Genomic DNA, 17,289 nt, shown 5'->3' on the forward strand with positions numbered 1-17,289 from the left:
AGCAGCCTTGAAGCTGTTCTGGTTGCAGAACTCTGAGGAAATTCCAACAGAGGCACTCTGAGAGGCTGGATCAAAGGGCCATCTGCTTTCATTGGTGCCTGGTCCCCTTGTTCTGAAAACACATAAACTTTAAAAGGTAACACACATATCTGCATTAACATAAGTATGGACAGTGTGTTGTACACAAACCAGCCAAAGGTGACATTTTGTTTTATGTTCGAACAGATAAAACATATGCCACCTGTCTTGTAGTTTTTCTAGGTTTATTTCTTTATGTCTGTAGCCAGGATTTTCAGGGGGTCTCCCCCAGTCAAACCTGATCTCTATCAATCTTGAATTGGATCTCTAGCCTTTCATTGTCCAATGTGGAAACAAAAGCATAACCTCTTCCCCAACTTAATGTATATATATATTTTACTTCAAAAAACATTTTTTGAAGTTAAGAAATTTTAAAAATATATAAGTTGGTTTAATTTAGTAGTTTTTATAATCCAGTGTCTCTTAGCAGCTATTGTTTGCCCATCAGCAATCAAAAAATTTAAAGTCAATACGACACCACACAGGATCCAGATTCTGTATTTTCCATCTTTACATGGCTGTCCATTTTATGTTATTTTAGTTTTTTCTTTAAAGACTTTATCTTATTATTTATAAACTATTTTTTCTATGACTGTCTATACCCATTTTCTTTTCTTTTTAAAGCCTACTCACATTTTTTAAACACACTGTAACTTGTTTAGAGGATTTTTCCTGTCTGGATCTGCTTTACTACATATCTGTAACCTTTTCTGTCTGCATGAGCTAAACTTAAACCACCATATGGCCTAGCTCATGGTGCCCTGGCGGCTGGAGCCTGCAGGCAGCAGCTGGAAGATGCGTCTCTATACCATGGCCCGCATGAGAGACTGCAGGACTAGGAAGCCATGTTTAACTCTGTTTTTGTGTGTTTGGAACCTCTTTTAAGCTTTCTTAGGTCTTATGTGGAAATATGTGGCCCATGTTGGGCAGCATTTGTAGTGAATCTTTCTCTGTCCTGCCAGCCAGCTCCTAAGTCATGACAGGGAGACGCATTATTAATTACGAAGCTGGGCTGATCGCTTAGGCTTGTTTCTAGCCAGCTCTTATAACTTAAACCAACCCATTTCTATTAATCTATGTACTGCCCCGGGGCTCATGGCTGTAACTTTATCTCCTACATGTCATGCTTCCTCTGCACCTCTTCATGACTCTGCCCTTCTTTGTCCCAGCATCCTCTGTGCCTGGAAATCCTGCCTAGCTATTGGCCATTAGGTTTTGTTATTAAACCAATCAGAGTGATACTTCTTCACAGTCTACAAAAAGATTATTGCACAATAAGGGTCCACATGATGGAAGGAGAGAACCAATTCTGGCAGGCTGTCCTCTGACCTCCACACGCATGCTCCGTGGCACGTGCCCCCTCCATGAATAAACAAACAAACAATAAATATGTAAAGGTAGGAAAGGGAGGCAGAAGAGGGGAGGCTAGGCAGCCCTGTGAGCCTGGAGGGGAAGAGGGTGAAAGGTGGGAGGTGACGGGGTGTGTGAGGTGAGGGAGGGGGTGTTAGGGTGAGGTGAGGGGGCAGGAGTGGGGGATGAAGTGGGGAGGCGGGGCTGTGATGATGCACAGGGCTTGCTGCTGCTCACTCTGCTACCCTGCAGGTTCCACAAGCTGGAGAAGTGGCGGCGGCCCTTCTTCAGAGTGCTGCAGATGTACAAGAATGCCTCAGTGCTGCTGCCTGCCTTCTACAATGTTCGCAACACCCTCGTGTCCTTCCGGGTCAAGTACCTGCTGGATGACTTCGGGTCACAGCAGCAGGTCTACTTCTTCCACCCGCAGTACCTGGCAAACATGTCCCGCTACTGGCTCAGTCTGGGCGTGCGCGCAAAGCGCATCAGCACCGGCCTCATCCTGGTCACGGCCGCCCTGGAGCTCTGCGAGGAGGTGCATCTGTTCGGCTTCTGGGCCTTCCCCATGAACCCCTCGGGCTACCACATCACGCACCACTACTACGACAACGTCAAGCCCAAGCCCGGCTTCCACGCCATGCCCTCCGAGATCTTCACCTTCCTTCACCTGCATAGCCGCGGCATCCTCCATGTGCACACAGGCACCTGCAATTATGGCTGACAGACAGGCCCATCTCAGGCGTCTCAGCTCCCATCCACTTCCCTTCGGGGTTCCCTGGCCCTGCCGTTGTTAACTCCCTAAGGATTTAGGGTTTGTGTTTGGGGCCTGGGGTTGGGGGGGGGGGAGTCAGGGACAGAACCCATGCAAAGTCAGCTCTGCCCTGAGGCTCCATCCCGTGCCTCCCTTTAGTTGCTGAGCCACTCTCCAAGGTCAAGGTCATAAGCACATTTCCACTCAGTTTCAACTTCCCAGAGAACACGAACTGTGGTGGCCGGCTTGCGGCGAAGTCAGGCCCTGCTGAGAAGAGACTAGCAGGTGAGACATTCACTTAGCTGGAGAGAGCACAGTCCAGGCCTCATTCGGACATTTGGCTGCCCAAGTTTCATACCAAGGACTCAGCCATGAATCACCATCTAGAATCTCAGGGCTCAGAGGCTAGCCCTTCTAGGGAACTAACAGTGGCCAAGTGTCCTGGTCTGCCTGGCTGAACTCTAAAGACTTCAGGGATATCTAATCCAGGCCTGTGTTAGCATCACCTAGGACTCCAGTAGCTGAGAGCCGTGCCCCCCCTTTACACAGTCCTTGGCCACACACAGCCTTGGTGCCTCTAGGTTCCAGCATTTGACCTTTGACAAGAACGAAATAAACCAGACCAGCCATTTGCACTAAGATCTCCTAGCCGATGTTATCGACTCCATAAGTGCTTAGCAATTTGCTTCCTGTTCTGTCTCCCTATTTTCAGCTCCATTTTAATCAGGAGTTATTTATAAAGATCTGTTCCTCTTTATGTCTCTGAATACTGCAGAATCTTGTTAAACTGTGTTCCTGAATAGGAAATCGTCAGCTGGAAAGCTCCTTGTCACGGGAGCCTGGCGGATGGCAGCTAGCTGGGGCTTTAACACCAACATCCCTGCTGTTTCTCTTGTGAAGGTGGCACACACAGGTCGCATGCCTGCTGTCTTCAGACACAGGGATTCACCACGCCCCGGGGTTAGGGAACCCAGCTGTGCCTAGGCTGAGAGGTCCTTACGCCATCCGCATCTGAAATTCCTTCCAGTTGCTTCCTCCTGTGTATTTCCACCCAAAGTGTGATGGTGCCCATGGTCACTGTTGGTGGATTGCCTTTGTGGAATTGTGGATTGTGTGGGGAAGACTTTAGCTGAAGGCCCTTCCTGTGTCTTTTTCCCTCCCCATCCTCTTCCTCTCTCCTCCTTCCTCCCCCCCCCCTTTAGACATTTCTAGAAAGCCTGTTTTTGGTCTGGTCTGTATTTGGGTTGGGGATGACTCCCTGACAGAAGTGTCATCTCTGTCTTCTGCAGAGGAGCAGAAAGACCACATGTGCACTTCAGCCCGGCATGCTACTCTGAGGAGCAGCTCTGAGAAACCCCCACGCAGGCCCCCCACCTGACCTCACTTTGTAGGTACCAGAACAGGCCCAGCTGAGGAGAGAGCTGGCTCTGAGGCTTCTGGCCAGCTGGAACTCCCTCCTCTTACTATTTTCTGAGCCTGCTTCCTCTGGGCTCTGGCCTGCAGGTGCCTGGAGCTCATTCCACACCCTGCTGTCTGGATGCTAAGTCCCAACTGACTTTGAGGCCCTCCCAGGAGACCCCAAACCTTAGTCTGCAGGGATGTGAGGTCATGCAGCAGCTGCAGAAGCACACAGGGCAGCACACATTGGTAAACCAGGAGCTACCACACAAGGACAGGTGTGCTTATGGCTTTTCTGGCTATTTCTGCCAAGGAAGACGTTCTGAGAATGATCCAAGTTAACTGAGGTTTATAGCCAAAGTCCACACCTAACTGAGTCCAGTTCTTAAAACCATGGAATGTCAGAACTAGAAGGTTTCCAAGATCTTCTGTCCCACTTAAGGAGACAGACCTAGAGTAGAGAAGAGACTCCAGTGGTCAGACTGAGTGTCTGCCAGGGACGAAGCCCGGGGAATAGGTGTACTGCAGGTGGGCAACAGCCTGGCCAGACATCAGGGTATCCCTAGTTGAGGGTGCTTAGAACCTACCCTAGCTAAAGCCCTCACAGGAGCTGGGGGTGGCACACCCAGATCCATCTCATGCCTATGCATGAGGAGGTTAGGACATCCTTCTGCCTTATAGTGGTCCTTCTGCCTATGAATTTCAAGGCAGATTCCTCCTGTCCCTCAGAGTGTCAGTTTCCTTACCTCTTCAAGTAGAGACTTAGAAAGGACTTGTGGGGTCTCCACAGTGACTACTGAGGGACATCCATGATGTGTGGATCTAAGCTATGAATAATATTTACTATTAAAACTGCTGTGTCATTGTGCTCTCCTGTGGTGACCTTACACTGACCGCTTTGCCCATCATCACAGTATCCTGCATCACTACAAGACCCTTGAGGTAAAGGGGCCAGAATGGTACAGGTGACGGGCTGAGGTTTAATGACGCAGGCACTTGCTCAAGGAGAGGGCTCTGCAGAACTGTGCAGACCGCACTCCAAACCTGGGGCCCAGGAGGCAGCCTCTGCTCTCCAGTGCCTCTCTCCAGCCCTGACCTCTACAACAGCTTTGTGGCCTGTGCACTGCTGCCCTGGAGGAGAACTAAGGCCATCTCTACATTTTCGAGCAAGGAGAGATACCTGAAAAGCGTCCATGTTGAATGATAACATGAGTGACTTGCCCCAGGGCACATGGCCAGCTAGAGGCTCCCCTGAGACTCACCCAGTCTCCTGGCTTTCAGACCACATGCTTTCTGCTGTAGTCAGTATGTGTAACATTTATCCCAAAGAGACCTGGACATTGATTCTGGGACCTCTCTGCCCCATCCCATCACACAATGCAGACTACCAGTTAAATTAGTTTAAGGACAAATCAGTTCCCCGTGAACCAAGCAGCTACTGTGTCTTCCTCTGTGCTGGAATCCATTTCCGGGCTTGAAAGGTGGCAGCAGCAGCAGCAGCAGCAGCAGCAGCAGCAGCAGCAGCAGCAGCAGCAGCAGGTAGGTGACTCAGTGCTTAGGCAGGCAGAAAGGGAGGAGGCTCAAAGTCAGGCTGACTTCTGGAACCTTCTGCTGCTGCTGCTGCTGCTGCTGCTGCTGCCGCATCTCTGCCCAGACTTGGAGAAGCTTGGAACAACCCTAGATACCGCTGAGTCTGGGGAAGTAAGCAGAGGCTGCAGAGCATCCTATTGACTTCAGCCACGTATCACTGCATGCTCCTTGCGCCAGGGGATACGTGGTGGTTGAAGATGCCCTTCTGGTACTTACCATCATGTGTGGGTGCGCTGATGCAGAAAGAAGCCCTTCTCAAACACTCACAGGAGCTCACTGTGTGGAGAGCTCTCAAGACCAGGTTCCCGGTCACCAGGGAGAGGAGCAGGAGGGGAAGGAGGGGAGGACAGACAGATCAAACTGAATCCTGAAGGTTAGCAGCATAGAAAGCCATTGCCAAAGAAGGCGCTCTGCCTTCGGTCTCATTCTGCCTGACAGCCATGTAATATTGGACGAGGTTGGCTCCGGTCCTCATGGTCTTTCCCACTCTGTTTCCTCCTGATATGGCCCGGCCTCTAATGTCTCTCTGCAGGAGGTTCTCCGTCACTCATCCTCTGTGACTCTTCCTCAGGGCTTTCTTAATAGCAGTGCTCCTGCTGAAACCGCATCTCCCGAGAGCCACCAATCCTTTCCTATGGGCTAGCGCTCCCCAGGAGCATCAGAAGTATGTCCATTGGGGCCTTCTGAGCATCTGCCTCTGCATGGCATCTCAGACTTCTCAGCCTGTCTGTTCTCTACTGACGTAGGTAGAAGTGTCTGGACTCAGAGTCTCTTCCACCATTTAGTAGGTTTGTGATCTTGGGGAGTCCCCGAAGCCCCTAGAGGCTCTGATTCATCATCTAAAAGAGATAAGAACTTCAGGTCATTGGTGTTTCCAGGATTAAGTGACACGGTGTTGTGCAATCCTTGGCACAGTACCAGCACAGACAGAAAACCCGGGTTCTCTCTGCCCAGACTTCTTCCTTCTTCACACTCTTTTTACTGGTTCCCAACTCCAGCATAAATATCCCTAGAGTTCATTCCCTTCCTGTATTTGCCTCTGCCACTGCCATAACTCAGACTCTTTTGAGGGATCCTTGTGTATTCTGAGAACTGGCATCTCAAAATACCTTCAGTGAGGCCCATTGCTGCTGGTTCTTATCTGGTCACTTCTGTAAATGATGTCAGGTTATGAGTCCTGCTCCATCCCCTCTGTGGAGTAGGACACACACTCTCCCCTCTGTGCTTCTGAGGCAACTAGCATTGACTTCCATTAGGATATCCTCAGAGCACACAGCTAAGTGTCCCCAGACCCCCAGTGGATGGTTTGTGCTTTCTCCAGGGGAAAGCTTGGAACCAAGCTCATCTTTGTGCCCCTGGCACTGACACAAAGCCTCAGAATAGTGTTAAGAACATCCGTGACTGAGTGCTTATCATCCTGGGGGCGTGTAATTGCAGCACTCAGGAATCAGAGGCAGATGACCAGGAGTTTGAGTCTAGTCTGGGCTACATAGCAAGTCCACCTGGGTGAGGGCCTGGCCTTCTGACTCAAGCCCATGCTTCTGCCCACTTATTCCAGTTGCCTGGAACAAACATGGAAGATGGTACCCAGAAGTCATGCCTCAGCAATGAAGGCTACAGCATCCCCTTTCTTATACACATCTTTTTTCTCTGCATTTGGAGGCCTGAGTTGGAACCAGTTTGGTAGAACTCAGATTTGCCTCAACTGCTCATTCTGATCAGACGGGACCCTGTTGCTCCCTCTGATGGTGTTCCCATGGTAACGTAGAAATCCACACTCAGCCACAAAGTTCACAAAGACCTGGAGATCCAGAAAGCTCACTAAGGGAGAGAATGGTTGCTATTTCATTGACACTCACCTCACTTGCGCTGACTACTTCCCAGAATGGTCCCTTGACCCCTAGTAGCCAAGAACTTGGGTGATGGATAGAGAATGAGTTTTGAGCCACAGAAATAGATGCTGTAAACCACATCTCAAAGCCCATTTTGCAGAATGCAAGCCATGAATGACCTCTGCTTTAATCTTACATTTGGCTCTAGTGAGCATGGGTCTGGTTTCTAATAGATTAAGGCTGGTAGCAGGTTCTGGGTAAAGCAAGAAGTGGCAGCTAACAGTCTGCCAGCAAAGACCAAATCTACAAGGCTCAGAAGTTATCAGGTGACATGAAACCTCCTGGTGAAGGGACAATTAGGTGTGTTGTAATAAGACCAAGGGCAAGATAGCTTCAGGTCCCTACATCCCAGACATACAGCTAAGGAGACAGGAAAACTTCCAAGCAGTGCTAGTCGACTGTCTTTAATAAGGCAAAGAGGCACCATACTTCAGGCTTTTTTCATCCCCAGAGACCCAATATGAAAAGATCTAAGTAGAAATCTTGGTGCTTAGGACATTGTTCCTCAGGTTTCTTGAAATTCCTGTAAGTGAAGTTTTCATTTTTGGAGATGAGTGAACTCCCTTGTTTAGATTTTTCCTTTGACTTGATAATTCTCTCTTGCTACTCCCCCACCCCTTTTCAGGGAGAGAGAGAGAGAGAGAGAGAGAGAGAGAGAGAGAGAGAGAGAGAGAGAGAGAGAGAGAGAGAGAGAAACAGGTTCCTTTCGTATTCAGCCTCAAAGAGACATTGCCCCATGCCTGTGAGTGGGGCCAGCACATCCTCTTGCTGATCTATCTGTTCTGCTCAGGCTTTCTTGTCATTCAGTCAACGGTGCTTCACCTGGAACCCAGCTTGGTGACTCTTGGCCTCTGTTGATTTCTCTTTACCCACCTTCTCTTTCTTGTGCAACAAACTGAACCCAGGACCTCATGCATGCTAGGTAAACATTCTCCCACTAAGCCACACCCCAGACACTGGATTATTTCCTGGACTTAAGCACATGACTGCTCTTCTCTGCAACTGAACCTATTTTCTCATTGACCCTGGCTATACCCTGGGAAGAACCTAGGACAAATCCCAGGTCACTGGTGATGGAAGATTCCTGTTGGATACCTACACTTTCCCAAGGTAGGAGGCGCTAGAGCAGGTGGAGGTGGCCAGTGGCTTTTTTTTTTTTTTTCTTCTCTTATGGTGTTCTTCTACCTGCTGGGGGAAATCCTGATGATCTGGTGGCTGATCCAGGCCTGGCTTTTACCCTTGTCCAGTATCTGTGTAGAAGCTGTTTTGGTGTTCATTCCAGTCTGAAGAGCAAGTCCGTTACACTAGAACCACCGCCTGAGTGGCTGTACTCAGTGGGAAGAGAGGAAGCAGCTGACCACGAGGACAGTCCTGAAGGCCACAGGCCTGAATGAAACAGGAGTGTAGAAGGAATGGACATGGGTCCAGCACTGCCAGCCCTCATGCTGTGGCCATGCAGAGGAGGCTGTGGGTCCCAGTGTCAGCTCCCGCCAGCCTCCCCAAAGCTAGCCATCTCATGCTCCTGCTTGTTTCTGAGCAAGGTCACTGTCCCTGAAATCCAGGGAGACTACAGGTTTAGGGCAATTAATGGGAACTTTCAGGTGCCATTCCAGGGATCTGGAACAAGATGTTTTAAAAGTTGGCAGTAACTTCCTTATCAGACTTGTATTGATGCCTTCAGTCCTAAAGGGGCATGAGCTAGGTCAGATACAGGGCTAGCCTGTTGCTATGGCTGTCGGCAGGTACTCCTTAAGTGGTGAACATGGCTGCCTAGAGCTGAGCAGTAATCTGATCCAAAGGAGACATACATAAAGGGAAGGCAGAGATGCCACGCTCTCACCCTGCTTTCAGGTACACACTGGGCGTCTGTAGGTCCAAGCGGAGAGGTGGTGTTTATCAAGGGCAACCCCAAGTCCCTGCTATAGGACCAGACTTACAGCTCTGCCGTTCTTTAAGACAAGTCGCACCGTCAAGGTAGGGGCCTGTATCAGAGTCAGCGCTCTCGCAACACTGGCTACCTTCATAAAATAACGACAACAAAACTTCTTTCAACACCAATGTCTTGAGTGCATCTCTAATAGAACTACATAAGGATGTGTCTGGGATTCATGCAAGCCAGGGTCTGCTTGCCCGGAGAGATGTAGGTAGGACAGGCTCCATCCCTCATATTGGCCCTGGGAATGGATGCTTTCCCTGTGAAAGCTCCCAAGGGCTCATATCTTTTCATGTTCCTTTGTCTTCAGACTCCTGCTGTGGGGCTATTTCTGTTTTATAGGTGTTACTATCCAGGTGTTGAGCACAGTCCTTTCCATGGTGTCTGATGGTCACATCATATCAGGGGCTCCTGGGTAAGAGATAATGGGGAAGGATGAAAACCACTTCCTCACGGGCAGTCTCCTGTGCAGACTGTCCAGCCATTGGACCTTCCAACATGGGCACCCTTACCTTTCTCACCCATCCCTTCCCACTGCCCCTTCTCTAGCTCTTCACCTCCCCAGCTCACGATCCACAGTAGAACACATTGCTACCATTTCCTCTGTGCAGCTGTTCAAGCCTGGTCTTCTGCTAAGCATGAGTCACAGACCACTTGCCAGTTTCCACCTTCCGAGTAGGAAGACCATTTTCTCTCTCAGACGAACTTGGTGACAGCTGTTGGCAACAGACATTTAAGTGTTTCATTATGACACTTGTAAAAATGTTAAACACTCCAAGCATTATAGAGCGTAAGGATGCTCTCCGAGGGTCTGACCCAAACTCACAGGAATGTGGGTCCCCAATGGTGAGGTGTCAAAGGTGAGACTGGGCATGAGAAATGAAGAGGACAGATGACTGGGGCCGGGAGGTCTTACATAAGCTGATGTCTTATGCCAAACAAGTTTATTAAGAAGTACAACGTCTTATTTACTGTTGCAAGGGTAGAATGGGCCGTGGTAAGCAGAGAGCTAAATCAGACAATGTTGACAAAGAGAACATGGGGTACCTTAGACACAGCTGCCTTGGTATTGATAACCACAGCCCTTCAGTGAGGAAAGCTGGGTTCCCAGAAACTGAATTTTAACTCCTTCAAGGCCCTTGCCCCAGCCTCCAGGCTAGACCTTGCCCAGTCCACTCCTGGGCAAGGACACAGAATGAACACCCCCTTTGCCCTCTCACCAGGGCCTCTGAGAAAGCCTTGGATCAATCTGCCTCCCAACAAGGTCCTCTCTGAGACCTAGGCAATGACTTTTTAAAATACTGGAGGAAGGCAAGTAGTTTGCTCTTCTATAAGAAGGGGGTGTGTTAGCTACCACAACAGCCAACAGAAACCTTTTTAAAAGGGGAAGAGTCATGTTAGCTCACAGGTTCAGAGGCTTTCAGCCCACTCTGGCAGAGAGTGAATTATCAGCATTATGCATTGAGGAGTAGCCTGGGCCATGGCAATAGGCTCCTGTGGTGGAACCAGGTGCTGACTATCAGATCCACTTACAGTGACATACTTCTGACAGCTAGACCTCACTTCCTAAAGATTCCACGGACTACCAAAATAGCCCTCCAGCTGAAGAAGAACAAGTGTTCAAATGGTAATACAGGATTTCTATAAAACCTTTGAATAAATGAATATGTGAATACTCTAGGGGTGGATGGAGATGGTCGTATTTCATTTATTTGTTTAATATCATTTATGAAATGCATGCTGTTTGTTATGTCGCTCATTCAACAAATATTTCCTGAGCGCTGGGCCAGACTCCTTAAGGCTTTTGGAATGCAAGAGGGTGTTATAGAGGAGCCCTGAGGCCACTGCAGGCGGTACCATGGAGAGCTCTCACGGTCGGCTTCAGTACAAGACTGCAATTCTGCACCTGCCTGGAGAGAGAGTTTAGGACCTTGTGGGAGGGTTGTGTGGCTCCTGCCAGGAAAGTGAAAGAACGCAGCTGGCTGGAGATAAAACCGAGGCGCTGGACAGAGGACAAGTCTGAGGTGAAGAGGTACACCAGGTCCACAGCATTGACTCAGAGTCAGTTGACAGAGGAAGAGGACATCATCAGGTCACCTCTGAACAAGCTCACCCTGGTTGCAGTATGGGGTGCAGGATTGCTGTGGCATGGCCATGGCCATTCAGGAGGTTCCTGCTGGTGGCTAGGTAGGCCTGTGGGGATGCGGTGATGACCAGTGGAGCAATAGCACACAGGGACAGGATGAGACACCTCAAGGGGTAAGTGGAGAAAGAAGACAAGTCCACAAGGGTGTGATGTGTGACTAGGGAGGGCAGTTTCAGTGACAGCAGTGATTTCTGAGGGGAGGCACAGATGCCTAAGTCCCTGGCCCTCCCCAAGGGTGGTATTACTTGCTGGAGGAGTGAGAGATCTGTGTGGCAAGAAAGCAAGTTGGAGAGTCTAGACCTGGCATCAGACTGCAGAGGATGCTACTTCCCAAAGGAGGCACTGGACCATGCACAACATTTCCAGATGGATGGGCAGAACATCAGTGAAACCACTCTTGGGCCCTCATCTTGAGGCAAACACATAACAGGAATGGCAGAGCATGTGGAATTTTTTTTTTTTGAGGTGAAGTCTCACTATCTAGCCCTGGCTAGCCTGGAACTTGCTATGAGGACCATACTGGCCTTACTCGAACTCACAGACCTACCCATTTCTGCCTCCAAGCACTGGGATAAAAAGGTGTGCGCCATCACACCCAGCTAGAATTGTTTTAAACGAGCTTTAATGGAAGGAACTGTGCAGTGAGCCCACCCTGGGGAAGGGTGGCAGTGGCTGGCCTCTGTGCTGCCTCTTAATTCCAAGCTTGGTGACAGTAGCTCCTTCAGGACCAGCCGGAGCAGCTATGGATTCCCAGAGTACTGGGACCTGATTCTTGCTCAGGACACCAAGGGGGCCCAGGTCACAGCATTGGGATGATGGAGGGCCATGATTCTGAGGTTTGGTTTCTGGGACATATAGCACACATATCATCCACAAGTCATTTAAAGTGGAATTTTGGAAGAGAGTCTTCTCTCAGGGCAAAGAAGGCTTGGGAATGGAAGTGGAGTGCACCGCAGGGCAGAGTTTAGAGCTGCTATCCCAAGGGGTGACATGTCCATATCTAGGGAGTCCGCTTGAAGGAAAGCCACAGTGTCATAGGAAGAGCCAACATAATCATCTGTGGGGCACATGGGCAAGTCTTCTGCTGTGGGATGGTCTTTCTGTACTCTGTGAATATGTGTTGCTACCATTGGTTAGTAAAGAAGCTGCTATGATCTACAGCAGGGCAGAATAGAGCCAGGTGGGGAATCCAAGAGAGATACAGACAGAAGGAAGGAGGGGTTAGAGGAGACCCCAGCCCGCCACCCAAGGAGCAATATGTCAACAGACTGGTAACACCATGGCCATGTAGCAAAACATAGATTAATAGAAATGGGTCAATTTGAAATGAAAGAGATAGCAAGCAAGAAGCCCGAGCCATAGACCAAACAGTTTGTAATTAATATAAGCCTCTGTGTGTTTACTTGGGGCCAAGCAGCTGCGGGACACAGGAAAACTTTTGTCTACTGTCCTCCTGTGAAATGGCTCAGCTTTACAGGAGGGGCAGGCTAGTGTGTGTTCAAACCTGCAGGAGAGGACAGGCTAGTGTGTGTCCAAACCTGCAGGAGGGGGCAGGCTAGTGTGTGTCCAAGCCTGCAGGAGAGGACAGGCTAGTGTGTGTTCAAACCTGCAGGAGGGGACAGGCTAGTGTGTGCCCAAACCTGCAGGAGGGGGCAGGTTAGTGTGTGTCCAAACCTGCAGCCCCCAAGATAGGGAGATCGGGAAGGTAGAAAGTTGCCATCTCTCTAAGGACAAAGGAAGATGAGCAAATAGTCCGAGTCTCCTGTGTATTGTAGGCTCCTGTGATGAACTGTAATGGGCTGTTCCTGACAGGAAACACTGACATCTGTCGTACGTGCAGAACTTCAAAACTGATAGTGAGCTGCTTAGTCATAAGTCTGCCTCAGACTTCAGCTACCACCAGGGTTCGAACTACCGGCATCATTTCCCCGAGTCTTGCTTGCTCAATGAGTGGGTCCAGTAGCGATTTCAAAGTAGTAAGCTGTGTACAATCACAGAAGTAGGAACAAGCGAGAGGTTTGGGGTCGTTGCCGACAGTTTCACAGGCATGAGCATAATGGGGTCTTAGACTCTTGATTGGATCTGTCTGAGAAGGGCAGGGCACCGGCAGGTGTGTGGGACAGGGGTGTAAGAGTTCTGAGTGTCGTCCTGTAGGATGGGTGCAGAGGACTGAGGTAGGGCTGGAGCAGTGGACAGCACCAGGCCCTGGAGGCCATAAACAGAGCCGAGGAACTGGCATTTGTTTTCTAGGAAATAGGACAAGAGGAGAGTGAGTGCTGTGTGCCTGTCATTGTTTTGGAAATGTTGTTCTGTCAAGAGGGTGGATAATGAGGTGGGTGGCCACCAGGGGGTGCAGTTGGAACCAGAGAAATGCAGGGGAGAGGAAGTGAGGCCAAGGCATTGGCCTTTGACAATGGGGTGACTGTGTGGGCTGCCCGTCAGGATGGCGAGCCACTCAGAAAGAGGAAAGAGTAAGGTGTAAATGGGGCACAAGGGAGAAGAGTGAAGAGAGAGCCTGTGGGCATTTGGGAGAAGTCAAATTTTAATTCTAAGGGTGTGAGACATCATTAGGGTAGGTAAGCTGGGGAGCGACTGGACCCAGCAGAGAGAAGTGGAAGCTTTAGATCTTCTCAGACAGATCCAGTAGAGAATCCAAGACCCACCTACTTACCATCTACAGTGAATCTGTCCTCAACTGCCTGAACTCACCCTCTACCTCAGGCAGCTGGAGCCAGTGAGAGGTTGGCCCAAAGTGGGTGTGGGAGCTCACATTTCCTGGGGACAGGAAGGCCACCACCCTGCAGCACTGCACTTAGCATTCTCCCCCCAGGATAAGAGGGCATGCGTTCTGAGGTAGAAGACCGGCTGGTACCTTGAGTGAGAAATTAGGAGCACACGGTAAGTCAGGGCCCACAGGTGGGAGACAACTGTAAGGCTTATGTTCATCATACTTATGCACGATCATCCGCTCCTACTCCACACTGTGGTCTGCTCACTCCTTTATCCTTCCTTCCTTCCTTCCTCCCTCCCTCCCTTCCTTCCTTTTTTTTTTTTGAGACAGGGTTTCTCCGTGTAGTTTTGGTGCCTGTCCTGGATCTTGCTCTGTAGACCAGGCTGGCTCTGCCTCCCAAGTGCTGGGATTAAAGGTGTGTGCCACCACCGCCTAGCTCCTTTATCATTTCTTGAGAGCTGGATTATTTCTCTGCTGGGCACTAGAGACTCTCAAGTTAAGCTGGAAGGAGCTGCAATATTGGTGATGGTGGTGGTGGGGAGGGGGCTCATGCTAAATCTAGATAGGAGGGTACATTGGACACCAAGGCCTCCTCTTGCTTCTGCAAGTCTAGACTTCGGCTCTGCCTGAGATGAGAGGTGGGTCTGCAAAGCACGCCCCAAGTGCTCTCTCCTGCCAATGATGTGCAGGGTTCTTAAGAGCCTTGGGTGAGGATCCAGCCAATGGCCAGGCCTGTGTCATAGACTAGATCCAGCTAGACTGGCATGGGGAAAGTCGGACAAAACAGGACCCATGAGAAAGAGACATGAGTGGAGTCTACGTTCTGTCTGTGAGTCATGCAGTGCCTCCTCAGGCTTTCTGATGGTCCATCCCTGCTCCCTGCTCCCCATCCCCATGCCAGCCTCTGGCCACCACTGGCCTGTTTTCTGCACCTATAGTTTTATCTTTCTGACAGTATTACATAAATGCAACCTTACAGCAAGAGCCCTGTCCTGGATTCCTCATGTAACATAATTCCTTTGAGATTCATCTGTGTAGCATGCATGCCTGCTTCCCTTTCTCCTCTTATTCTCTCTGAGGTGGGATCAAACACCAGGTCTATGCAGCATCCTGCTACGGAGTCACACACCAAGTCCAATCGACTCCCCTTCAGTTCCGAGCAGTATTCCTCTGGACTGATGTATCTCAATTTGCTTGCCCACTGGCCAGCTGATGGACACTGAGATGTTCCCAGTGCTGTTGCCAGTGGAACGCCTCTGAATGCAATCATACGGATCATGGGTAAACACTAGATCTCATTAAAATGTATTTTATTGACTTTTAAGAAACTTCATCGTGCATACAATGTATTTTAATCATATTCACCCTCCCACTTCCAACTCCCAACTTCCTCCACCCCTCTGTCTTCTAACCTACTGGATCCATTTGTACTGCCCATATACTACTGGATGACATGGGACCCTCCACTGGAATGTGGTCAACTTTCAGGTGGCCACACTCCTAAAGAAAACCAGCTCTCCTTCCCCTAGAAACCACCAACTCTTCACAGCATCGCAGCTGGGGCTGGGGACCCATGTGCCGGCGGCCATGGCTGCTGCAAGTGCATGTACGCAGAGTCCCCAGAAAATGGGGTGCGGTTTTGTCTTTGGGTGGGTGTCCGGGGTGGAGTTTCTGGTTGTGAAGCATGTGCTTGTTGAGCCACCGTATAGGAGAGCCATGCTTCTTCCCAAGTGTCAGGGACACTTTACGTTCCGTGGCCCCAGTACGGCAGGTTCCACTCTGCTTTCTGTCCAGGCCAGTGTTTGGTTTTGATTCAGCTCATGATTTTCTTTTTTAAATTCTCGTGTTCTAATGCTATGGGATTCTCTAGAAATACTTTAATTTCTGTCATGAAAAACATTCCAATAAACATTTCATTTGAATGGCATTTCATTAAAAACAAGTTTTGTTATTGTCCCTGACAGATCCTCAAGCAAAATGATGTGTGTGTGTGTGTGTGTGTATGTGTGTGTGTGTGTGTGTGTGTGTGTATGTATGCACATCTTCTCAGTCACTACAAAATGAGTTTTGGTTATTTCCAATCTTCAAGGCTCCAGAGGTCAAACCAAGTGACACCAGCAGAGGGCGTGTGTCACCTTCTATTAAACCACTCTTCGGCATCTAGCTTTTCCACTGATTCTGGTGATCCCTCTGCAGAGTAAGGGAGGAAATAGGGTTGCACTTTCCCTGGTGAAGACGTTTGGGGTCAGAGATGTATTCCATTGGTAGGGATCTGGGTACCTTAAAAGGAAAGAATGGGAAAGAAGCTTCTCGAAGTGTGTGTGTGTGTGTGTGGGGGGGTTTCAGTACTGGCTGCTGTTCCAATGTCCCTTCCTTCCATCTATTTATGAATGACCCTCTCTTCCTTACCCTCTGTAATGTGCTAAGAATGGCATCCATTCTAGAACATTCGTTCTGCCTTAAGGTGAGTTCTGCCCAGGCCGTACTGCTTTTCTCCTGGGTTCTGAGCCTTGATCCTGCTTGTGTTATTGACTTGCTTGCAATCTTCATCTTACATGCCTATCTCCGTTCCATGAACCCAATTTATACCAGGTACAGCACAGGTCCTAAGCATGCTCCAGGGAACATGACGTGGGCTCTTCCACCCTCAAAGACCTCACAGCTGGGATTGGGAGGGAGCTGTCCACAAGTAATGGGTCCCCCCCCCACCCCCCAGACCAGAAACAGAAGCTCAACCATAAACTCACAGCCTGCGCTGGGCTTCTGTGGGCATGAAGAACTGATGGTGTGGAGATACAGAGAGTCACTTCCGGGATGCAGGCTCTTAGAAGCCATGCATGCTCCAGTAGACAGTCTCTTACCCATGCACATGCAGTCTAAATAGACTCAGGGGACATTCAATATTTTAAAAATATCCATCTTACTTTTTGAAACATCTACCACTGAACTCTGAGCTCATTGGTTTGACTAGGCTGGCTGGTCTGCAAGGCCCAGGAACCCGTCTGTCTCTGCTTTCCTTCCCTGCACTGGGGCTGCAGATGCATGCCTCGAAACCTGGCTTTCTATGTGGACTCAGGGAGACAGAACTCAAGCCCTCACTCATGCACAACAGTCACTTTGCTGACTTACGCATCTTCCCGGCCCCTGGCATCCCTTTTCTAAAGCACTGATCCATAAGCATCCCACCTCCCTGACCTGATCTCCCTGCATGCGCCCCACCTCCAAGTCTCTCCCAGATACAGGGATTTTTTTTCTCATGTCAATATTCAACATACAAACAGGAGAGAGAAACAGACATCTAGTCTGATGCAGGAGTTGAGACACCGATTAACCTTTAATATTCTCTAGACACTTCTGATTGATGAAGAGTTTTTCTCCAACGGCCAAATACTCAATAGTGGGTCGTTACTCCTCCTTTAT

General features: G+C 49.6%; 1 protein-coding gene across 9 annotated transcripts in view; it reads left to right on the plus strand.

Annotated features, from left to right (window-relative positions):
* The window catches only part of St8sia5 (ST8 alpha-N-acetyl-neuraminide alpha-2,8-sialyltransferase 5), a 70,528-nt gene extending 67,710 nt beyond the window's left edge, over positions 1-2,818 (plus strand). For all 9 annotated transcript variants that reach the window (XM_006973849.4, XM_042264469.2, XM_006973847.4 and 6 more), the window contains one exon: positions 1,681-2,818. In XM_006973849.4, the coding sequence (XP_006973911.2) occupies positions 1,681-2,149 (469 nt within the window). In that variant the 3' untranslated portion in view covers positions 2,150-2,818. The remainder of the gene's footprint in view (positions 1-1,680) is intronic.
* The last annotated feature ends 14,471 nt before the right edge of the window (positions 2,819-17,289 follow it).

Source organism: Peromyscus maniculatus, chromosome 19 (assembly GCF_049852395.1).
Source record: "Peromyscus maniculatus bairdii isolate BWxNUB_F1_BW_parent chromosome 19, HU_Pman_BW_mat_3.1, whole genome shotgun sequence".
In the NCBI taxonomy this organism is placed as follows: Eukaryota; Metazoa; Chordata; class Mammalia; order Rodentia; family Cricetidae; genus Peromyscus; species Peromyscus maniculatus.